This window comes from Cavia porcellus, unplaced genomic scaffold, assembly GCF_034190915.1.
Source record: "Cavia porcellus strain 051 isolate PalLab524CR breed Dunkin Hartley unplaced genomic scaffold, mCavPor4.1 scaffold_14, whole genome shotgun sequence".
Classification (NCBI taxonomy): Eukaryota; Metazoa; Chordata; class Mammalia; order Rodentia; family Caviidae; genus Cavia; species Cavia porcellus.
Window position 1 is genome coordinate 41201998 of NW_026947497.1, and position 20538 is coordinate 41222535.

The 20538-nt window shown below is 41.7% G+C and overlaps 1 protein-coding gene across 1 annotated transcript in view; it reads left to right on the forward strand.

Annotated features, from left to right (window-relative positions):
• The window catches only part of Rnf150 (ring finger protein 150), a 236353-nt gene extending 226813 nt beyond the window's left edge, over window positions 1–9540 (forward strand). The window contains exon 7 of the mRNA XM_063260836.1: window positions 1146–9540. Within this exon, the coding sequence (XP_063116906.1) occupies window positions 1146–1264 (119 nt within the window). The 3' untranslated portion in view covers window positions 1265–9540. The remainder of the gene's footprint in view (window positions 1–1145) is intronic.
• The last annotated feature ends 10998 nt before the right edge of the window (window positions 9541–20538 follow it).

Consider the following 20538-nt stretch of genomic DNA (forward strand, 5'->3'; position numbering starts at 1 on the left):
ATGGTCACTCGAGCATGGGCAGGGCAGGAAGAGGGGCACAGGAAGTTCAGTAAAGGGCCCAAAGCACAGAGCAGAGAATTACTTCCGGTTTATCTAAAGCACAGTAGGGTAACAAATGGTTAAAAGCAATCTATGATAACTTCCAAAATGGCTGCAAATGTGTAAAGCTCCCAACTCCTAAGTATGATTAAAGATATACTACCCTGGTTTGATTTTTTTTTTGTGTATATGTGTATTAAATTCCATAATGTACTTCATAAAGATGTACAAACATGTCTCAATAAAAAAGAACATTTCACAGTTTTACATGCAGTGTATGACAGACTGTATATGGATTCTTTGGAGACAGATTCTCACTGTGTCCTTCAGGGTGCCATGAACTCACTGTGTAGCCCTGGCTGCCCTTGAATTCATGGCAACTGTGCCTCAGCCTCCAGGATGCTAGATTATAGGTGTGCACCCCCCACACCTGGCTCCGTACAATGTATTGTTAACACTATCTTTTATTTTTAAAGTGTGAAGGTCCTACATATATCTCCAAAAAGGATATATATAAAAGGAATATTTCATTTTTATCCCAAAAGGCTATCTCATTTTTACTTTCCTTTTATTAGCCCCTTATATTTTCCTATGAATCATGTAATAGTAGCTTTTTGCCTGTGTTTCTTTTGGAATATTTTTCTTACAGACTTAAAAACTTGCTAGATGTTAAGAATATAATAATTTGCAAAAGTTTTTTCAGATTTCCCAGTCTGATCCATGCCTTCTGATTTTACATGTTTTTAACATTTTTAATGTTATGCACATTTATCCATCTTTTCTCCTGTAAACTGCTCTTTTCTTCTCCTCTTAGATATATCCATTGTGTATTTTTCCATTAAGAAAGTTAGATAATATATTTTCTTGTAGCTTTGCTTGTTTTTCTTGTTGGTGCTGTTGTTAGTTACATTTAGCTTATTGATCCATTTAGAGAATTTATTTGGGGTGCTAGGTTGAGATGTCACATTGAGGTTTTTAGAGAGGAAGTTTTTCTAATACCTTCATGTGGCCTTTAGAGAAATGTTAGTAGGGGCAATTACAGTGAAATAAGCAGCATTCAAAGACATAACCGAGTCTTCCTCATGACCTCTGCTCTCTCCTCCCAGGTGACCAGGAGCCTGCCGTGAGCAGCGATTCCGACATCTCGTTGATTATGGCCATGGAAGTGGGGTTATCTGACGTGGAACTCTCCACTGACCAAGACTGTGAAGAGGTGAAATCTTGAAATGGCGAGTGTAGAAAAGAGAGATAGTAGGACCCAAGGGGACAAAGGGAGGAGTGCGCCACGACTTCAGATCACCTTGGAACTCCAGCACGCGGTGTTCAAGATGGTAATGAAAAGCAATATCCAAAGTCTCACTAATCAGGACGCAGTCCTGCCGTCGCTACAGTAGTCTATGGCCGTGGCAGCTTGGAAGTTGAAAACTGGGTTTCCCATCCATGTTCTCACACACATGTATTCCAGCAGCTCCTAGAACAGAGACTGCAGGGAATTAGTTTTATTTCAAATTTTCCAGGTCTCATTGTTCATGTTTTGGGGAGACTGTTTGACTTCTTTGTTTGAATTTTCTTTTAAAGACTGTACAGTTTACATCTGCTCCTCTGTTTTTCCTCTGGCTCACTCCTGGGTAGAGTTCTGTTTAGAAGCGCCAGTTCCTGCTACGATCAGTTTGTATTCCATCTCTGAGACTTGAGGTTTTAACCTCCCTCTCGGCATGAAGTGTGCATGGCTTTGAGAAGTGCCTCTGCACCTTGAAACAGTTCAAGACCAGCTTTCATTAAGAACCGAAGTTCTTTTAGATGGACCTTGAAAATTCGAGATACCGGAGACCCTAACACTAAATTCTGAATCTGCCGAGGCCATTACTCATTATTTTAAGCTACATCCCGCTGGCTTGGATTTGCCAGGCTCTGTTAAGGGCTTACCATGACATGAGGAGGGAGTTCGGAGAAGCACCCCCGCTCGTATAGGTCTTGGGGTCTTTGGCTGAAATTCTGAATTCACAAGATCCCTCAAAGGCGGGAACACTGATCTTCAGGAGCAATGTCTGGGGCTGCAAGCCTTGACTGAAAACTTAATACTGTAACATCTTCTTCCCTTTGAAAGCAGAAGGCCTGGGCACTGGTTCCCCAAGGCTGGAGCAGTCTGTCACCTCCACGTGTGGGTTCCACCGGGGATAGAGGCTTTAGAAACCATGCGATCCTGTTTGAGCCCAGTGGTAAATACAGTGGAGGTCACAGTCGCACGACTTTTACCTTGGTCCCCACCCTTAAGTTAAACCTCACTAGACCATGTAGAAGGTTCAAAGGAATTCTCAGCAGCTCGCTTCTCACACGTCTCACAGGAAGCACTCTCGCTTCCTGAGTGTCCAGAAACCTGGAGTGGGGAAAAATTGGGAAAAGAAATATCCAATGCATATTAACACCCACTTGTGGTTTTAAACTGTTTATGTTTTTTACTCCTTTTTGTTGTTGTTGTTATTGTAATGACGATAGAAACATTCTATTTTCCAGGAGACGATTTTGTAACACATTCAAGACTCTCCAGATGCAGGGGTGACTCAGGCAGTGACCTGCATCTGGACAGTCAGGTGGGTCACCGTATCATCTCTAAATAGCTGGCGAGTGCCAAGCCACTGCTTGGATTAACCACGAGAGAGAGCTTTTCTGACTGAGCAGCATTTGTGTGTCTGCTGAGGGCTTTTCTGCCTCATTACACTAATACTCCCTCACACAGAGTTTGGTCCCTGCTGAAACGTGGCTCGTGGGTCAGAGAAAACACTGGTTGCTCTTTTATCACCTCCTAGAGTGTTTCCCTGAATGAAATTGAGTCTCTGAGGAGGAGAAGGTAGGCAGGGAAGAACCAAGAGACCGCTAAATCAGGGAACTGAAGTCCTCGCTGGGCCACACCCTCTGGAGGCCTCAATTTCTCCAGCTGTAAAGTGAAGAATTCAGCATGATCGTTTCCAGGGCTCCCTCAAACTTTAGGATCACAGATGACCATTTGCCAGGGAGCATTTTTGCAGGCAGCAGCAGACGTCATAGCTGGGGGAGGCAGAGGAAGCCTTTGCAACTTGGCACTCCTGCGTTGCTGACAGTGAAGATCTAGATGATTCCAGTTTTAAATCCAAGTAGGAGTTGGTTGGTTCTGCCTTGTTTCAAAGCTGCTGTTAGAATCTGCAGTCTCTAGATGCCTTCAAATCCTAGTTCTCGGTGTCGAATTCTCAAAAGTGTTTCTTTTCTTAGTCAGCTCTGGTCTTCGCCACCTACTTCCCCTTTCACCAGCTCCACCCCCAAACAAATTTTGGCATTAAGAATAACGGAACTAGGATAATTTGACAGCAAAGAAAATATGAATTGTAGGTTTTTGTAGATGGCGAGGGGTCCAGGAGGTTGCTCTGAGGCCTGTGGATCTGACCCGAAGGAGGTCCCACTTTGAACTCCTTGAGCCTATTTCCCTTACCAGAGGGTTTTAAAGTTTACTATGGCCTTGGTAGTCCAAAAAACATTTTTAAGCAAAAAGTTTCAGTCTTTCCAAAATAAAAATGGAAAAAGCCCTTCTCTGTGGCCTTCTTTGCCACCTCCCCTCAAAGATGAGAGAGATGCCATATGACCTGGAGACCAGTGGATACACACAAGAGTGTCCAAGAATGTGTAACCCAGAGTTGCAAACTGTGTGCCCGCACAAATGTATATTACAAGGTCTATGCCAACACTGTCCACTAGAAATACAAAGCAAATCATATATGTAATTTTAAATTTTCTACTAGCCACATTTCAAGAAGTAAAAAGACCCAGGTAACATAATTTTAATAGTATATTTTATTTAACCTCATACTATTGTTTCAGCATGTAATTGATATAAAAAGTGCTAATGAGATGTTCTCCACCCTTTCTTTGTGCAAAGTCTTCTAACTTCATTGGCCCTCTCAACACATCTCATTTTGGGCTTGCCGCTCCGTAAGCACTCACTCGCCCCATGTGTCTAGGAGATACCCACTAGGGGGCACAGGTCTAGAGCTCCTCCAGCCTTCTGAGGAGAATCCCTAGTCCTTACAGAAGAGGAAGGCTGCAACTGTAATTACCTCCAGAAAGAACTAGACACCACCCAAGTCGCCTGAGGACAGGGCCAGGCATTCATTTCTCTTGTAATGAATAAAGACTCAAGCAGCCCTCTTGGAAATTTCTGCTTCAACCTTCTTAACCACTGTTGTCCAATCTCATCAGTTGTTCTTTGTCTGACTTGTCACCTTTCCAAAAGTCCTGCAAACCCTGTTGATCTGGTGCTGAAGCAAAATTATCCTTACTTCCATAACAAACCCTTACACTGGTATGTGGCAACTTAAGGAGCCAGAGAGAACTCTAGACTGAAGTCATCCAACTTGACCTTAACCTTCTGGCTCTTCTTTAAAGGTCTCTGCCTAGTCCCAATGTTCCCTAACCACATAGCTCTCGCTAAAACTCATGAACTGGGGAGGAAAAGACTTAAGAAATTATATTGATGTCCAACACAAAATTTTGTGTGGCCTTACTAAGAAAGAACCTTCGGGGTATCAGCCTCCCGTTGGTAAATTACAACCACCTCCAACAGCCAGCATTCCGCTCAGCATCAGCATTGGTCACCACCCCATGTGGTGGGGAAGAAAAAACATTTGCATTGGCTCTGAACAATTTAAGGTCACTTTTGGGAATTCCTACCTCCTCCTGTGTGGCTAGTCCTTTGGAAGCACTGAGCCCTGATTATTGACAAGTGCAGCATTTGAGAAGTAATTCTTCAGGATTTGATCACCCCTGCAAGGTTGACTCTGCTCATCTAGAAAAAGGGAGAGGTAGACCATCAGGAAAGAAAGAACTGTAAAGTACCAGAGGCATCTAACTACTTTGACTTCACATGGTCATTAGTGCTCAAGACTGGAGGCAGGTCTTGGTCTTTTTTTGTTTTTTATTTGCTCCTTTGCTTTTTTTTTTTATCGGTACCGGGGATCAAACTCAGGGTCGCCTGCTTGCAAGGCAGGTGCTTATGCCACTGAGCTAAATCCCCATTTTTCACTGTGGTGAAGCATCTGTAGACAGTCTCAGGTCTCAACAGCCAGGAGACTCTTGCCCATTTCAGTTGCTTGCCTGCCATCCCCACAGCTGCCACACCTTCAAAACCCCAAGGATGACAGATAAACCAACAGAATGCACTGTGAGTTTTGACTTAGGCAGAAAACTCTCACAGAGCCACTGTCCATAGAATACGGCACTGTGACAAAGACATCTCACTGAATCAAAACTCAGAAGCTATGGGCAGGGCATGGTGGCATAGTCTATCATCCCAGCACTCAGGAGGCTGAGTTGGAAGGATTGGGGTGAGTTTGTTTGAGACCAGCCTGGGCCAAATAGTGAGTTCAAGGGGAACCTAAATCATAGTGAGACCTTGTCTCCAAAAAAAGGATGGATGGATTTGAAAAGAAAAGAAAACAAGGAAGGATCTGAGATACAGATTCTCTGTGGAGCTAGAGCCCGTCTTCCGTGGTATTAGGACCACTGAGGCAATTTTCAATAGCATTTTTATATTCTCTTACTTGGATTTCCTTCCTATACTCTGTTTTTCTTTCTTCAGCTCCCCATCTCTGTATCCACACACATACTTCTCCCATCTACCCTTCCTCCTCTGTTTTGCTCCTTATTTTATTTTGTTATTTCTTCATTTTCTTTTCTCACAAGAACCTCTCAACCTTCAGGACAAAACCAAAACTGGTGTTTCCGTAAATATAGAATTACCATCTTTATCATGCTTACTGTTTCACTGATGTTTTCTCTGTATTGTGTAGTAAAAACTGTACTTCTGATGAGGAAAACTGGTTTACCATCAAGGCAACTTAAATTCTTTCCCAAGCCAGTCACCTTCATTTTTACTTTTTTTCCCCCCTAGGTATTGAGGATTGAACTCAGGGCCTCTACACTGAGCTCTATCCCCTCCTCTCGGGTGAGGGGGCAAAATCTAGCAAACTCACCGAGTTGCCCAACTGAGTTGAGCCTCAGTTGGGCTCAAACTTGCAATTCTTCTGCCTCAACCTCCCAGAGAGTGGTAGCATGTGCTACCACATCCAGTTTCATTTTTGCTGCTTTTATCACTGGTTTATCTCAAGCCAACCATAGCTATTGCCTTTTTGTTTTGTTTCAATTTTTCAACTTCATTGGCAGTTTCCTAAGCAAAAATGGCAAGATCACCATTCTCAAGTGCTGCCTAGATCTCGTCTCTTCCACTGACAGAATATGTGACCATCCAGGTTCTCCACACGCCCCAGGGTCAGGATTTGTGCATCTTGTGCCTGGTGACTGCTTAACAGCTCTGCACAAAGCCTGCTTGCTCCTTGTAAGTGACCTGGGGGCCAAATGGGCGAGGAGACTGTCCTCTAGAGGTGTGGGCCAGAAGCTTCCCCATGCAGTGCTGGGTGTCAGGGCAGGGACTGAGAGGCATGTTTGGTAATTCTGTCTCAGAGGGAAGGGATGCAGGGCTGGTCAGGGAGCTGGGTGAAGCAGGGCTCATAGCTTCTGGGCCGGACACACAGATGCACTCCCTAATGAAAAGCCCGTGCTCCCCAGATTGAGAACTGATATGGATGGGGCAGTTTGTCTAAGGAATCAAATACTGTACCACTCATGACTGCAAAGAAGGTATGCGTAGCCTGCAGAAGTAAATTCTAAGAAACAGGCATGAATTTCTCGTCACCCTTAGCCCTTCCCTTGCCCTGCTTTTCTCCACACCTCCCAACTGCAGGCTCTTTGTAGTAGGAACAGCCACCAGCCATGTTTAAAGACTTAGAGATCAGTGGCAATCTTCCTCTATTGGGAGCCTTTTGAGGGCCCTTACTTAGCATCCTAGAACTAACGAACTGAACCCAGACCCTAAATGTGGCCCGTGGTTACCAAGCCCTTTAAATGTAAAATATGTGTGTTCTACAAAAACCTGCTTAAGGTTGGTCATAGTTCTTTCCCTATCCTGAGTGCTTCATACTCTGGGGGATTTTTATGGAGCCTCAGCAATCAAGAATCTTCTAATCCTGGGCTACCCTTGGTGTTTGTACTTACTCCAGAGCCATTTGCTGTCTAACCACCCACTACACAGTCACTGGTCACAGTGTTTAGACAAGAATGTACAGCTCTTATGCAGCCTGTGGGTCTGATCAGAGGGAGAGAAACTCCATGCAGAAGAGAACTCACCCTGAGTCACCCACAGTCATTGTTCGGTGAATGTCCATGGCCCTGCGAAAGCAGAGGATATCGAAGGGCCATGTGTGCTGTATAAACCAAAGACTGATCGCCATCCAGATGGACACATTTCTTCCATCAACCAGCTGAATTTTCTCCTAATGTTCTCACAAATGAAAGTGAACATGGGTCTCGTGGTTGCATGAAACCTGAGGGGGTTTTCATTTGCAGGCTGTTCACTGACCTTACTAAAGCCAGAAATCTCAAATAAGTAAACTGTGGCCTTAGTACCACACGATTTCAAAAGCCCAGTGGTTAGCCCCCTTTTTCTTCAAAACTTTCAGACAAGTCTAGTGCTTTGTTGAACTCTTGTTTTGTTCTCTTTGAGAATGTGAAGATTTTAAATAGCCAAAGAATTTTCATGTATAAGAGCTAGCTCAATTGTAGTATATCGTGCTCTCTGAAGAAAATACCAAACTGTTGCCTACTGATAGACAGCAGAGCGATTAAACAATGGCTAGCGTGGATTCAGCAGTCTGAATTTGAGTTGGCCTCTACGGGACTCACGTTTAGTAAATGTTATTGAAAGGTGAACAGCACCCCCTACTGGAATAATCCCATTCTTCCAGCAAATCAGTTTTTACTTGGGTCATCATTTCTTCAACTCATTTGCCTTTTATCATACAGTTTTCTGCATCATTAAGAACTTGGTCTATGTTTATCAAAAGAGCAAAGAATGTCACTAACTCTGAAGAGTTGAAAGAGACCTCACAAAAGAGCTCCAGCCCTTTTTTCTGCAAAATGTTGACACACACTATTGCTCTGCAAAGAGTTCCGGGCTGAAATACGTGTGATGAGTTATAAGCAGAGGTCGGCTTGATGTGTAGCTTATCTTGGCTTTCTTCTTGTGAAATCACAAAGAAGATCAATAAAAAGGACTTCTTCTTTCATATGAATGTAAATGGTGTGAAATGCTGATGTGTTTTGTACATGTACATAATATATTTACTTCCTGCTTTCACGTTAGTAATCTGAGATAGTTGTACCATTTTATAATTAGAGTTTTAGGGGTGGGAGAGGTTAGAAGGGGCTGTTATTTTTATAGTGGGATGTTCCTTATATTTAGAAAATTTGAAGTAATTTTGTATTTGTGAAAAGTTACATTCCATCCATTTCCTTTTCAAAAATAAACCGATATTGTTTCTTAAAGTGTTCACAAGCTTGGAGGAGGATGATTCTAGTTTCCAGGGGAGTCTCCCAAGTAGTACGTATGTGACGCCAATTTTGTAGACTGCAGACCAGAACCAGCAAATGCCAGTTTTTTAAAAAATGTGACAAAAAAACTAACTTACACGAACACTTTTGTAGAGCACAGCATTATTTCCCACTGGAAAAGAAAGTCTGCAAAGAATGTAATTTACAGTTATAAAACTAGCAGTCCCGACATCATAAATCAATCTCTGGCATCTCCCTGCTAACAAGGGGGAAATCCAGTGGCTTCATTTTGCTTTCCTAACATGAATTATGAGGAAGGATGCTGTCACAGTTGGTATTTTACTTAGCTTCCCCAAAAGCTGTCTCTGGCCAGTCTGCAGGTAATAAATACGATGGCTCCGTCTCGGCATTGTTCGTCTCCACCATGGTCACATCACAGCATTGATTCTTTTGCCGCCTGACCCCAGAGATCATCAAAAGCTACTCCCAATGATATCTGCATGGGGAGTTTTGAATTTGGGCTGTGGAGAACTCTTGATTATTGAAATAATGTAGTAGCAAATGATACAGTCATTTCACCACATCACTTTCTGTACAAAAGTCACGTGCACATTTAAAGAATTAGTTAAGGCAGTGTGTGTGTCCGATTTTTTTCGGTGTAAGTCTTTCTCTTCCTCCACCTCAGGCACCAACTCTGGTCCTTTCAAAGCACTTTATATCTCTTAAAAATACAAAGAAATTTGAAAACAAAACCTGTCTTTAAAGGAATTTATCTTCTATTAGAAGACACAGACTTTTATTTTTGCTTTCTTCTGTTTTCTACGTGTTTGGAGAGCATAAACTGTTTTTGTCTCATACCGGGCTAGCAATGCAACATTGAGGATGACAGTTGGAAACATTCAATTGTACAACATGACTATTTTTGTTATATAGAAGACTATCATGTAAATAGTGCAATGGTGTTCTTCTGTATGGTTAAAAAAATATATTGCAACTCTAAAGATTTTAACACAAGGATTGTGAATTCCAGGAAATTTCACTGCAAAATTTTGTTTGGTTTTGTTTTGTAATAAAATAGAGCCAAATGGTTGTGGTTTCTGTCATCCATGTCCCCTAACTCAGTCACCTGGTCTGGACTTCCAAAGTGGCAGTATTTCAAAATATCACTACTTGCTGCTAAATTATGATTACATCAAAAGACCAAAGAGAATTACCTTGTTTCTCTCAGGTAAGTCAACTGTCAGGTACCAGACACCAGCATAACCTGCATTTTAAAGAATTGATGATTGAGCAATTGTGAACAAGAATGACTGCTAAATTAGGTACCATCTCAGGCAGGTTTACGCAGGTAAACGGGGCAATACCATGACCCCCATCAGGTGGGCTGGGGTGGCCAAGTCCTTTTTTATATATATGCACACATATTTTTTTAGTGCTGAGGAATGAACCCAGCACCTCACACATGCTAAGCAATTACTCTACCACTGAGCAACACCCCCAGCAGCATTTCTAAAGAATATTAAACAGGAGTTCCTTAGACTTAGCAAGGGATTAGTGCAGGAAATAAAAAACTTGGGGCTGCCAGCCTGAGAGAGTTCAACAGGAAAATGAAAAAGTTGAGGGGTGGTCCCTTCATTGAGATCCCCTCAAAATTGAGAGGCTCCTTTTATGACTCGGGCCCCTGTGTCTGGCCCACCCAAGACCCCTGACGTGGCCCCTACAACAGGCAGTGTACAGTAGGCAGCGTAGGCAAGCACTGGTCAGCCTGCGCCTAGAGATGGTCACCTGCAGAATTCCACTCCGAGAGCTGTGGATCCCAAAGATCCAGTAGCAAAAACTCATGCGCTTAAGTGCTGTGGCCTCAGAAAGCGCAGCTGCCCTAACAGCTCTACTCCTGCCCAGTCCAAGCTTAATCTGTAGATAGAAAAGAGGATCTAAGGAGATCACTGGGAATGTAGTGACTGCACCTCCCTGGAAGGCACTTGGAGCTTTGCTCGTCTCTGCCCATCCACTCTTTGTCAGCAGGCTGCTATCGTCCAGTTGTAGACATGAGAGCACTCCCCACTCCAACTTCCACAGTCTCCAGCAAACCAGAGGTTCCCGGGGGGCATGTGCTGGGATAAGTTCAAAACTAACAGAGTCCCAAGGTCACCTCAGTGGAGATAAAGCTTTGCACAATACATGTTAGCCACTAAACAATTGGGAGGAGACCTTCATAAAGTTTCCAGTTTAACTTTGCATAGTAGCTTTTCCTGTAGCAGCTGGACCACAGAATCCTCTTTCAAGGGTTATATTTTTCAGCACCACACTGCACGAGGCCAGTTGTGTGATATGTGTTGGGCATTCAAACTGGAGAAAAGCTGCCACACATGGTTTCGCACCTGTCTGTCCTGCACACTTCTCAGGCCCTGGACCCTGCTTATGATCCACAACAAGGACACAGTTTGTATTGTCAGCCTGATACCTGCTACACCTACAATGCAAATGTCTAGGGGCCAAGTCACCACTGCCCAGAGCACGCATGTGCCAGAGATCACTGGGCAGCAACGTGCCACGCTATTTTGCTCTTCTCGGGGAGATAGAGACCCTGCTCCACATGGAAACTCCACTCTGTGGACTTTGTTTGCAGAAAAACAAATGGGATGGAAAGGCTAATGCTTCCCAGAGCTCGTAGTGAGACACCTAGACCAGATTTGCTACGAGAATCTTACTCCATTAATCCCCAGATTTGGTGGGATGAATGAACTATGCTACTATTCCAAAGGCACAAAAATGTTTCGTTATTTTTCTGAGTCTAATATTTCTTTGAAACCTATATCAATGTTACGCCTCATTTTCCTGCCTTCATGAAGTAACCCATTGTACCAGATTGAAGGAAAGGGCAATGGAAGGATTGGGGAACAGACAGTATGAATTCTTTTTGCTCTGTGGAAATTATCCATAGAACAGTGGGTGCCAACTAATGAGAAATTCAGGTGTCCAAGAGAGGCTTTGCATTTATGAATAGTGTTAAAACAACAATTCCATCATTCTTAGTGATCCAGCCACAGAAATTTTTCAGCTCTTACTTGGTCATACATACTGGTGTGGTGTCTCCCTCAAAACCCACAATGATTCTTCTTTCTCGGCTGTGAGAAGGATAAGGGACAGTAACTTTTCCAGCATGCCATCCAAGACCAGCATTTCTCTCCTCACCACGATTCTCTCTTCCCTCCTGGTTTCTATCCTACCATAACCAAGATGCCAGGCAAAGTCTAGCCAGTAAGAGCCTGAATTTGTTGGCACACTAGGAGGTAGAAGTTAATACCCCTAACCCCTTCAAGCCCCTCTAAAAGACATACCCACCCTGTGTGGGGACATCCAGAAAGTCTGATCATAGTCAGGACGCCAATCCCATCACCCGCTCTGTGCCCCTCTCAAACATTCCTGCCAAACTCTTATGGATGGATCATGCATTACATAGTCAATGGGGAGGCCGCAGCCAGCTTTCGCTGGCAGGCAACTGCACTTGGTTGCTATGAGAGCTGTATACACAACACAGCTGTCATTGATATTACACATCTGATGGGAGCCAAGGGCCTCAAATAATAGTTCTGGACTTGCAGATGGTATCCATACCTAAAAATAAATGTGCAAGCAGAGAAATAGAGTATAGCATGGAAGAACATAATACAGTCAGTCCTGAAAATCAGATTACCTCACTCTGCCTTTATACCAGCAAAACTCTCAGAAAATTCAAGTCCAGGAGACTTGGCCTGGGATTGAGTTATAACGTCCAAACCCGAACATACCTTCACATAGCTAGCTGCTTTTATGATAAATTTAAAGGTGGTCCATTTAGCTCTTACCAATTTCTCTTTGCCAGTTTTTAATTCCCTTTGTTTGAAGGTGAAGGAGAAAAGGGAGGATATTGGGTGTCCTGACCTCATTGCCAGAGTTCTTTGGGCAGTGCCATGCTATTTCCTTAAATGGGTAGAAGTCTCCTGTCTGCTCAAAAATGCCTGGAATGAGAAACTGGAAGTTGCCATTTATCGTATTAATAAGAGCATTGCATAGTTCGGAAACACCTCCTGAACAGGAATGATTCTAATTTAGAAAAATGGTGGATGCAACCATAGTACATAAACAGGGACACACGCACACACCCTACCCACAAGATGCATCCCCTGTGAATGCTAATTTTACCTATGCACAAAAGCTCACTGCCTTAAGGGCCCCATTGTGTCATTATCCTTTAGATTCTCCCTTCAAAATATAACTAGTCATTACAGGATACTTTTCAAACTTTCTCCCAGTCCTCCCTTCTTAGAACTCCTCATATGGCAGAAAGTTGAGAGGGAGGACATCTTTTTTAAGTATTATGAGGGACTCCTCAAATTAAAACACAGCTAAAAATAGGGAATAAACTGTTTAAGGCTTCCTTTAAACGAATGTGGGAAGGGGAGTCCAATATTAGGGCAGATCCACTGAGGAAAAAGGTATTCGGAAGATGCGAGAGGGGCTTTCGTGTTGAAATACACAATCAAAAAGGAAATGATTTTTTAAAAGGCAGCAGCACAACACGGACGACTCAGCTGGCCCCTGCGCCCTGGCTTCACTGGGGCGCAGCCCTTTTGGATAGCGGGGAAAACTCCAGGCACAATCTAGTGCTGCAGAGAGGAGCAGATTCCTGCTCCTGAACCTGCTGTCCAGCAGCCTGCACTCTGCGCCCTGCCTAAGTTGCCCTCTCGTCCAGAGGGCTGCTGGATCACAGGCCGGCGCACGCAGACCCACTGGACCCAGCTCTGTAGTCCACAGGTCAGCTGAGTCGCAGACAGGGCATCACAGCAAGGCCTAGCACAGGTCCTGTATGCCCGCAGGACCACGGGGTCCCAGGCGCTGGCCCGGAACACAGAAGCCACGGAACAAGCACCCCAGCACGGTCCCAGACTGTCAAAAAGCCTGATAGAATGAATGTACCAAGCAAGGTGATCAATTAAATGAAAACGAAAGGGAACCAACAGCAGAAAAATAATATAATGACAAGCCCTATCAGTTATAATCATAATGAAATAGTCTCAACTCACCATTCAAAAGACATAGATTAGCAGAACAGAAAAAGAAGTAAGATCCAACAATATGCTGGATACAAGAAATAGGTTTGGGGGCTGGGGATTTAGCCCAGCGGCATAAGCGCCTGCCTTGCAAGCGCACAGTAGTGAGTTCGATCCCTGGTACCAATAAAAAAAAAAAAAACAAGAAATAGGTTTAACCCAAAAAGAAATTCATAGGCTGAAAGCCAAAGGATGGAAAACAATATTCCACTGCAACAGGCACCTGGAAAAAAGCAGGAGTATCTGTTCTAATTGCAAACAAAGTGGACTTCGAGCCATAAACTGCTCAGAAGAGACAAAGAAGGCAATACATACTGGTTAAGGGAATGATTCAACAGGAAGAGATAACAATCATAAATGTATACACACCAAATACCAGCACACCCAACTTCATAAAACAAACTCTAATAAACATAAAAAATCAGATAAGCACCAATGCAGCTTATACCCCACTGTCCCAAATAAATCAATCAGACCCAAAAAAACAACTAAGAAATATCAGAGTCAAACCAAACTTTGTACAAATGGATTTAATAGATATCTACAGTGTTCCATCCATCAACAGGATACACATTCTTCCCAGCAGCACGTGGACTTTCTCCAAAATTGACTGTGTATTAACCCATAGAGTATGCTTAAGTAAATGCAAAAAAATCACAATTATCCATGTATATTATCAGATCACAGTGCAATGAAACTAGAAATCAGTGGCAAAAAACCCCACAAGAGACACTAGGCGAAACCATGAAAATTAAGTAAACCCTCTTGAATAATCGATTGGTCACACAGAAAATTAAAGAAGAAATTAACATTTCTTACAATCAAATGATAGTAACAGTACAAGACACCAGAACCTATGAAAGCAGTCCTCCAGGGGAAGTTTATAGTGGTGAGTTCCCATGTCACAAAAAACAGAGCAAGCTCAAGTATATAATCTAATGATGTACCTTAAGGTTCTAGAAAAACAAGAATAAGCCAAACGCAAAGCTAGAACAAGATCAAGGAGAAATGAATGTAATTGAAACTTTTAAAAAATCAATTGAAGAGTTGTGGGGTTTTTTTGAAAGATTAAACAAAAGAGACAGACCCTTAACAAAACAAGGAAAGCAAAGATTCAAATCCATCCACTACAAAAAAAAAAAAATGAAATCACAATAGTTTCTGCCAAAATTAGATTATTGTAACTACCTTGAGAACCTCTACACTAATAAAATGGAAAATTCAAAACAACTGAACAGATTCCTAGGTGCATATGAATTAGAAAAACTGAACCAAGAAGATATAATCCTCAGTGGTCCAAATTAGTCAGTGAAACTGAGGAATTTTAAAAACTGCAAAGAAAAGCCCAACTCCTGATGGATTCACTGCCATGTTCTTCTGCAAGAACTTTAGAGAAAATCTGATACCAATACTCCTTAAACTCTTTAATGAAACTGATAGGGAAGCAATCCTCCCAAAGTCATTCCTGGAAGCAAGCATTAACCTGCTTCCAAAACCAGAAAAAAAAAAAAAAACAAGAAATAAAGATAATGACAAGTCAATATTTTTAGTGAACACAGAAGCAAAAATCCTCAATAAGATACTGGTAAACAGAATATAGGAAATCATCAAAAAGATTATACACTGTGACAAAGGAGGATTCATTTGATGGATCCAAAATGGTTCAATGTATGCAAATCCCTAAACATAACACACCATAATCAGAAACAAAGGAAAAATCCATATGATTATCTCAATAGATGAGAAAAAAGCACTCGAAAAAATCCAATTTCCATTCACATTTTTAAAAAAGCTCTAAAGAAAAATTGGATTAGAAGATCTTCATCTCAATCTGATAAAAACCATCTATGACAAACCAGAAGTTAACATCAGACTAATAGGAGAAAAGCTAAAAGCTTTCACTCTAAAACGAGAAACAGGACAAAGAAACCCACTATCACAACTTTTGTTCAGTATACTCTGGAAACATTAGCCAGACCAATAAGATAAGAGAAAGAAATAAATGGAATATGGGTAGGAAAAGAAGATATTAAATTATCATTATTTGGTGATGATCTGATTCTCTACATAGAAAATTCCAAAATTTCACAAGGAGACTCCTAGAATTAATAACTAAATTTAACAGTATGGCAAGATACCAAATCAACACACAAAAATCAGTAGCATTTTGTACATTAAAAGAAAACTCACCAAGAAACAATAGCTTTCACAATAATATTAAGAAAAATTAAATACCTAGTATTTAACCTAACTTCAAAGACAGTGAAAGACCTCTACAGTGAAAATTATAGTGTCCTGAAAAAGGATATCAAAGAGGATATGAGAAAAAGAAAAGATATCTCCTATTCCTGGATGGGCAGAACCAAAATAATGAAAATTACTGTACTTCCAAAAGTGTTAAACTATATTCTAGTTTCTCTTCAGGTCAAGTAAATCACCTTTTATCAAAACTTTTATACAAGTTTAATGTAATCTCAACCAAATTACCAATAACATTCCTCACCGAACTAGAGAAACATAATACTAAAATTCATATGGAACCAGAAGAGACCAAGAATAGCAAACGCAGTACTGAGCAATAAAGGAGGCATTGCAATCCCAGACTTCAGGTGGATCTATAAAGATACACTGATTAAAAACAGCATGATATCAAAAAACAACGTACTTACAGATCAGAAAAGAGGATGCAGAAACAACTCCTGACCGACTTAGCTACCTTATCCTTGACAAAGAGGCAAAACACCTTCACAGAGGAAAGATAGCGTCTTTCACAAACGGTACTGGGGAAACTGCCTTTCCATGTGCCAAGGAACAAGCATGGACCTGTATCTTTCACCATGCACTAAACTAAAATCAAAATGGATCAAAGATCTAAATATTAAAACAGAAACAATCTGCTGGAAGATAAACTCGATAAAACTCTTTAAAACATAGGTGTAGACAAAGACTTCATGAACAAAACCTCAACTGCAAAGGGAATATTACAAGAATCAACAAATGGGATCACATCAAATTAAAAGCTTTTGATCACACAAAAATGTAGGCTCAAGTATTTGGAGCCGGTGATACAGCTCAGCGGCCCAGCACCTGCCTGGCAAGCATAAGTTCCTGAGTTTGATTCCCAGTACCAAAAAAAAAGTTTCTGCCCAGCAAACAGGGTAAAGGGACAACCTACAGAGTGGGGGAAAGATTGACTCGTATCTAGAATATGTAAAGAACTCAAAAAATTAAATATCCCAAATTAAAGACCTAGGCAAAAATGGGCATCTGAAATAAACAGACACTTCTCAAATGAAAAAGTACAAACCAGCCAATAAATACAAAGAAACACTTCACATGGCAAGTGACTCAAGAAATGCAAGTTAAAACAACACTGAGATTCCATTTCAGTCCAGAAAGAATGGCTATCATCAAGAAATCACCCAATAACAAATGCTGGCGAGGCTGTGAGGAAAAAGAAACCCTTCTCCTTGTTGGTAGGAGTGTAAATTGTACAATCACCAGGGAAATTAGCACAGAGACTCCTCAGAAAACTGCAACTAGAGATCCCACTTGACCCAGTTGGTCCTGCTCTAAGTATGTAAGAGAGTTTAAGAAATATTACAGATTTAGCTCTTTAATAAGAGCTCTTATACAGAGCTAAATCTGGGAAGCAACCTATCTGTCCATGAACAGATGAACAGATAAAGAAAATATATTTATGTGCAGTGGAGTACTACTCTCCATAAAGAAGAATAAACTTGAGACATTTTTAGGTAAAAGGATGCCCTCCACACCATAAGCTTAAGTGAAATAAATCAGGCACACAAGTTTAAATATCACATTGCTTCACGTGTATGAGGTATACAAAGGGTAATTAAGGAGTGAAAGAGGGAAGCAATGTTAGGGGTAGGAAGAACTTGTTCAGCTGGAAAAGACTGGGGGAGGGGAGGACGGGAAAAGATGGACAGAAAAAAACTGAAATAGAGTTTTGTAAACGCGGATGGGAAGATGGGTTAGAGGGAGGGGTGGGGTAAGGGACCAAAAAATAAAAATAAAAAGAATTAAAATGTGCTATACACATGTACACATCCTCTATGATGAAGGTAATTATCATGTGCTGAAAACATTTTCTAATAAGGAAAAATGAATACCTAAGGTGAGAAAGTAACAAAGTGTTTTGGACACCAGAAGCCCAAGAAAGGCAGTAGTCTCTCCAGGACGGGATAAAACTGTGTTGGCTTTCCCGTTGCTGGTACCAAATCCCTGACACCCACAATTTAAAAATTTTGCAACTCGGGAGGTTTGGGGCTGGGGGGTTCTTGATATTTTTCTCTTTTTGTGATGCTGGGAATTGAACACAAATTCTTACGCATGCCAAGTAAGCACTGTAACTCTACCAGTGAGCCAGCTCCACGGCACTGTTTTTGCTTTTTTGAGACCAGTTCTGTCTAGGTTTCCCTGGACGGCCTCACACTTGCCAAGCTCTTGTCTTGGCCTCCTGAGATGCTAGGGTTACCATGCAAAGCCTCATCTCAAACTATCGACTTCTCCTCAGGGGTTTATCTGGCTCATGGTTTCGGGAACAGGAAATCTGCACAGTTCCTGGTGGCTGGAAGCAGAGCCTAAAGGAAGAGACTGGGGACCCATGGAGTCCCCACAGTCATGCTCCCCCACTTCCCGCCACCCTCTTCCTCCAGCGAGGCTCCGCTGACAGATGCTCTCACAATCCTGTCCCTGCACCTGGAGTCTCACAGGCCAGTCACTTTGATAATCAGGTTCATCAAGCAAACACCATCAGAAATGAGGTCTGCCTAGATGTATATGTTGATTCCTGGCAGTCTAGGGGTCCAAAACTTCTTACCATTAAAGATAAACATTTTAATGCAATATATATTTCAGATTTTGTAGATCACATCAGATTTCTATTGCGTTTGTTCTTATTTTTTAAGAACCACTTAAACACATAAAAATTCTTAGCTCAAATGTCACACAAAAACAGACCACAGGATAGATTTATGCAGTTTCTGTGGGGAACAGGATAAAAGTTCAGAGTTTAATCAAAGACCCTGGCACAAACCCACATTGACAAAAGCTGCTTGCTCCTTGGGTAATGTATAAAATATATGCCTGCCTGAGGAGTTGGTCGGTGTTCCCAGGGCTGGATGTGATTCTAGATGAAGAGAGAGAAAGACAAAGTCCCTTCCCATTCCCTCCCCAAATTCCCTGACCACAGACAAGCACCTCATTGGTGACGCCCCAGAATCCAATCACAGCAATGCCTTCATTAATGAACACTTGCTTGCAAACAAATTGGTTCACAAACAGAAGAGTTCACCAAAATTCTATTTTTGTTTGCAAAATCTGCATAGGGTGACAAACACGATCACGACCATGGAAAGTTTGAGAACTCCTCTGAGTCATTTCAGGGCTCAACAGCAGAGCCACCAAAATTAAAGTGAGGAGAAAAGAATAAATTGTTCTAATCTGGGCTGCTTTCATCTTATGATGATGGTGGATTTGGAGGACATAAAATTTCATCTACAAGATGTTTTACTGAGTTTATAACTTTTGAGACTAGGAAATGAATAATCAACTTTTCTTTGGTGTGTGTGGTGCTAGAAAGGGAACTCCAAAGCTCATGCGTGGTAGGGAAGTGCTCTACCACTGAGCTACATCACAGTCCTTTGTAATTTATCTGTGGAGACGGGATCTTGCTAAATTGGCCAGGATGGCCTCAAACTTGTAATGCTCTGTCTCAGTATCCTAAGATGCAGGAACCACAGCATGTGCCATCATGCCGAGCCTCAGGCTTCTTCTATACCTGCAGAGTCTTGCACGGTTCAGCCTGACTCAGGTCACAACCACACTGCATCTGTTGTTGGTTTAACCATGTATCGCTGTTCCCCAGGAACAGCTCTTTCAACACTGTGAAACTAATGACTGAACGAACAATGGAAGCACATGGATTTAACCCAAGGTGCCATGTCCAAACAACCATTTCAATCAAAAGGATTACATGCTAAGAACTTGCCTCTGCTAACACTTAAAGAATAAACTCAACAGTGACTTTAAAATAAATATATATCTGGGTGAGGGAGCACGCGCCTGTGATCCCAGCACTTGGGAGGCTGAGGCAGAAAAGTGACTATGAGTTTGAGGACAGCCTGGGTCATAGAGTGAATTCAAAACCTGCTTGAACTACACGGGAGACCCCGTATCAAAATAAAATAAAATAAAATAAAGCTAAATAAATAGTGTTCATGATCATTGCCATCATATTAACATTAGGAATAATGATGAGTATTTGAGTGTCAGCTAGACACTAGGTATGTTCTTGAGATCCTGTAAGACAAGACAGTAGGAGAGAGTTACAATGACAGTGGAATCCAAATAAAGTCTGGAGTTCAGTTGATGTTCATGTACCGATGTGGATTCTCTGGTTGTGATAAATGTACCATAACAATGTGATGTGTTAACAAAACGTGATAAAGTATAAGAATTCTCTGTTCTATGTTTGTGGATTTATGAAAATCTATAATCTCAAAATCTTTTTATTTTTTGAGACAGAGTCTCACTATGTAATTTATGTTGGCCTTGAACTCTTTATGTAGCCCAGGCTGGCCTCAAATTCACTGTGCCTCAGTCTTCTTGTGTACTGGCATTACAGTTGTATGCCACCACACTGGGATTAAAATGGATTTAGTTCACTAGAGGTAGTTTATCAAATATGAGAACCTGTTGGATTACTAGAAACGGAATGTAATGATACCATGAGAGACCTCCCCAGAAATGCTAGGAATCATACAGAAACTTCAGGATGTATCCTGAAAGTTTAGGTAATGGTGTTCTCAAAGCAGACTATTACTCCAAAATATTTTTATACCAATTCCATTGCTTAAATCTATATATTCTTTATTTGTTGTAACTGTGATAATGACTCTTCAAGGCAGAGTAATTAGAAAATGTACCAAAAAAGAAGTTGATCTTTTGTTATTCTATGTCAGTGTAATTC